General features: G+C 36.7%; 1 protein-coding gene across 1 annotated transcript; it reads right to left on the bottom strand.

Moving 5' to 3' along the window:
* Positions 1 to 819: 819 nt before the first annotated feature.
* On the bottom strand, positions 820 to 1674 carry LOC137722207 (uncharacterized). Its single transcript, XM_068461170.2, has one exon. It carries the CDS (start codon positions 1467 to 1469, stop codon positions 972 to 974), a length of 498 nt encoding a protein of 165 aa, XP_068317271.2. The 5' UTR covers positions 1470 to 1674; the 3' UTR covers positions 820 to 971.
* Between the last annotated feature and the right edge of the window lie 683 nt (positions 1675 to 2357).

The raw sequence follows: 2357 nt of genomic DNA, 5'->3' as shown, positions 1-2357 counted from the left end.
AATTTGATAGCTTAATGAAGAATGGCTGGAGAAGTGTTTTTCGCTGGCTTTAATAGAAAGAAGAGAGACCTTAAACTTATTTGTAGGTGGAGAAGTTAGGTATCTTGAGAGCATGTTCTTGCAATGCTTGCTCGAAAACTAAAAAAATATGTAGAAATGAAGGGAAAACTTTGGCTAAAATAGTAAAAAAAAGCTCTTCATAAAGGAGAACTTTCTGATTTTTGGAAATGAATTAGTGATGTATGGGATCATATTCCCAGTTTATTTTGCCCCTAATTTCTTAGTAAAGCGCACCCTATTGCTACTGGTTTCCAAACTCTCGATCATTATTATAGAGACAAACTAGAATATAGATATGTTTCATTGTCTGAATGGAATCAGATAAAGTCTGCAGCTGAGTTTGGATTATATTCTTTCGTTCAATAAGCGCACACGAAAATGGAGATGAATACGCACTTTAGAGATAAATTTGTTTAAACACTAGCTCAGATACGGTCATTTTCCTGAGGATGGATCTTAGTTTATTGGAGGAAATGTATATATGTTACATCAAGCTGTAGCTTTTAAGACATTGTGTTGGTTTGTTCAATCATAATCAAGTCTTTCCTTTTATCCGAAACTTATTATCTGATTCCTTCCTTTTCGAAGTTAAAAGTCATGACTTTTAGGAACTCTTTAACTTCAGTTACATTTTCCTGCATCACATGATTTCTATGCATATTAAAGATCCCTAAATGAGTAAAACTGACTAGTTCTTTGTCATTTTACCGTCATTACTTAGTATGTTCACTAAGGTTTCTTAAAACACATGAAGAAAAATTATTTAGTATTAACTGTATTATTAACTCAGGAAGAACATACAGGACAATTCATAACATCACAAGCAGGGCAGAAATATGAGAGAGAGAGAGAGAGAGAGCAAACATGCTGGCAATCACCACACCATTATTCAACATGACCTTGCAAGTCTCCTACTTTTTAAAGGAGATGTTCATTCTGCTTCCAATGCTGGATGTCTTTCTAATCTTAAACTTAGTGCGCTTAATAAAATCCATAAACATGTTTCCTTCATCATCTTCTTGCTTTGTTTCATAAGCATCATCTGCTATGGAGGCAACCCTCTCAATGCTGACATTGGAGGACATAGCTTTGATCTTAAACTTTGTGCGGTTAATGTAGTCAGAAAATGCATCATTGTCTTCCATTCTCATATCTGCCTTGGACATTCGTGCCAGTCCAGTTGACGCAGCTTCAGCTCCAGACGAATTGGTCAGTTTGACCTGGATACTATTCGAAAAGCTAGTATGGTCATGAGTTGGCAGTGAAGTGTTTGGAGCAGAAGAGGCCGGAACTGAATATTGTTTGTGGTGTGCGTGCTGGTTTGTCTGAAAATTTGAGCAGAGAGAGCTGAAGATCTTCTCACAAACACTCTTGGAGTTGGATCCATCTTGACTCTGTCTATTTCCCATTGCTATCCTAAAGAAGCTCGAAACCGGCGCAACTTCTGAAAATATGAGGGTACAGACGCTAGAAGCCTTTTAGTCACAATCAAAGTGTGACGAAAAGTATAAACTGTCTGACTAAATGGGTAGTGGAGAAAAAGGTGTTGTGACTAGACTGTTGCTGAAAACTTCTTAACAGTTTAAGGGGTTAAGTTGTGAGAGATGGATAGCTCACAAATCATCATTTATAGTCTGCATGTGTAATTAGCTAGGAGTGATTGTTTGCACGGAAATTAATTTCCTTTGCAAAAAAATGAAGGGAGAAGTTTGGTCTAGATTCCAAATAATGAAGGAAAACTTTTCTTTTTTCTTTGTAAAGGATGTGATGTTTGGTAATATTCCCACGCTATTCAGCTCCGATTTAATTTCTTTGGTTTGGAAAATAACGTCTTGCTTTAACACATACATACACCTAATACAGCACTAGCAACTGAAAGGGTTATGACGTTCTCCAGCTGTATTACATTATATGAAGCTTCATGAGTTTCCAAAAGCATGAAAAGTATATAGGCGCGCAGATCCAGAATCTAGGTGGGTACGTATGTGGAATCAGGTTGAATAACGAAACTCGATATATCCAGAAAAACCTAGCTCTTCTATGTTGAATAACGCGCACAGCTTTAATTTGTTGTTTAAGTCCATCCGAAAGAATCATAGTGGGTTTCGGTTGGGAAACCACCAACCCCTATTCATTTACTCTAAATGGGTACATTTGTGAGTTAGACCAATTCGCCATGGCAGTCTGTTAATGTGTCCACCCGTGGTTTAGAGTATATAGTTTAAAATTTGTTGTTCTCAACAAATAATATACACTAAATGAGTAAATTTTGTGATCTAGAACGCAAGGGAAATTAT

This window comes from Pyrus communis, chromosome 4 (assembly GCF_041283825.1).
Source record: "Pyrus communis isolate YQ-2024b chromosome 4, ASM4128382v1, whole genome shotgun sequence".
Lineage (NCBI taxonomy): Eukaryota > Viridiplantae > Streptophyta > Magnoliopsida > Rosales > Rosaceae > Pyrus > Pyrus communis.
The sequence above is the reverse complement of the archived record's forward strand: the minus strand, read 5'-3'. Positions and strand labels throughout refer to the sequence as shown.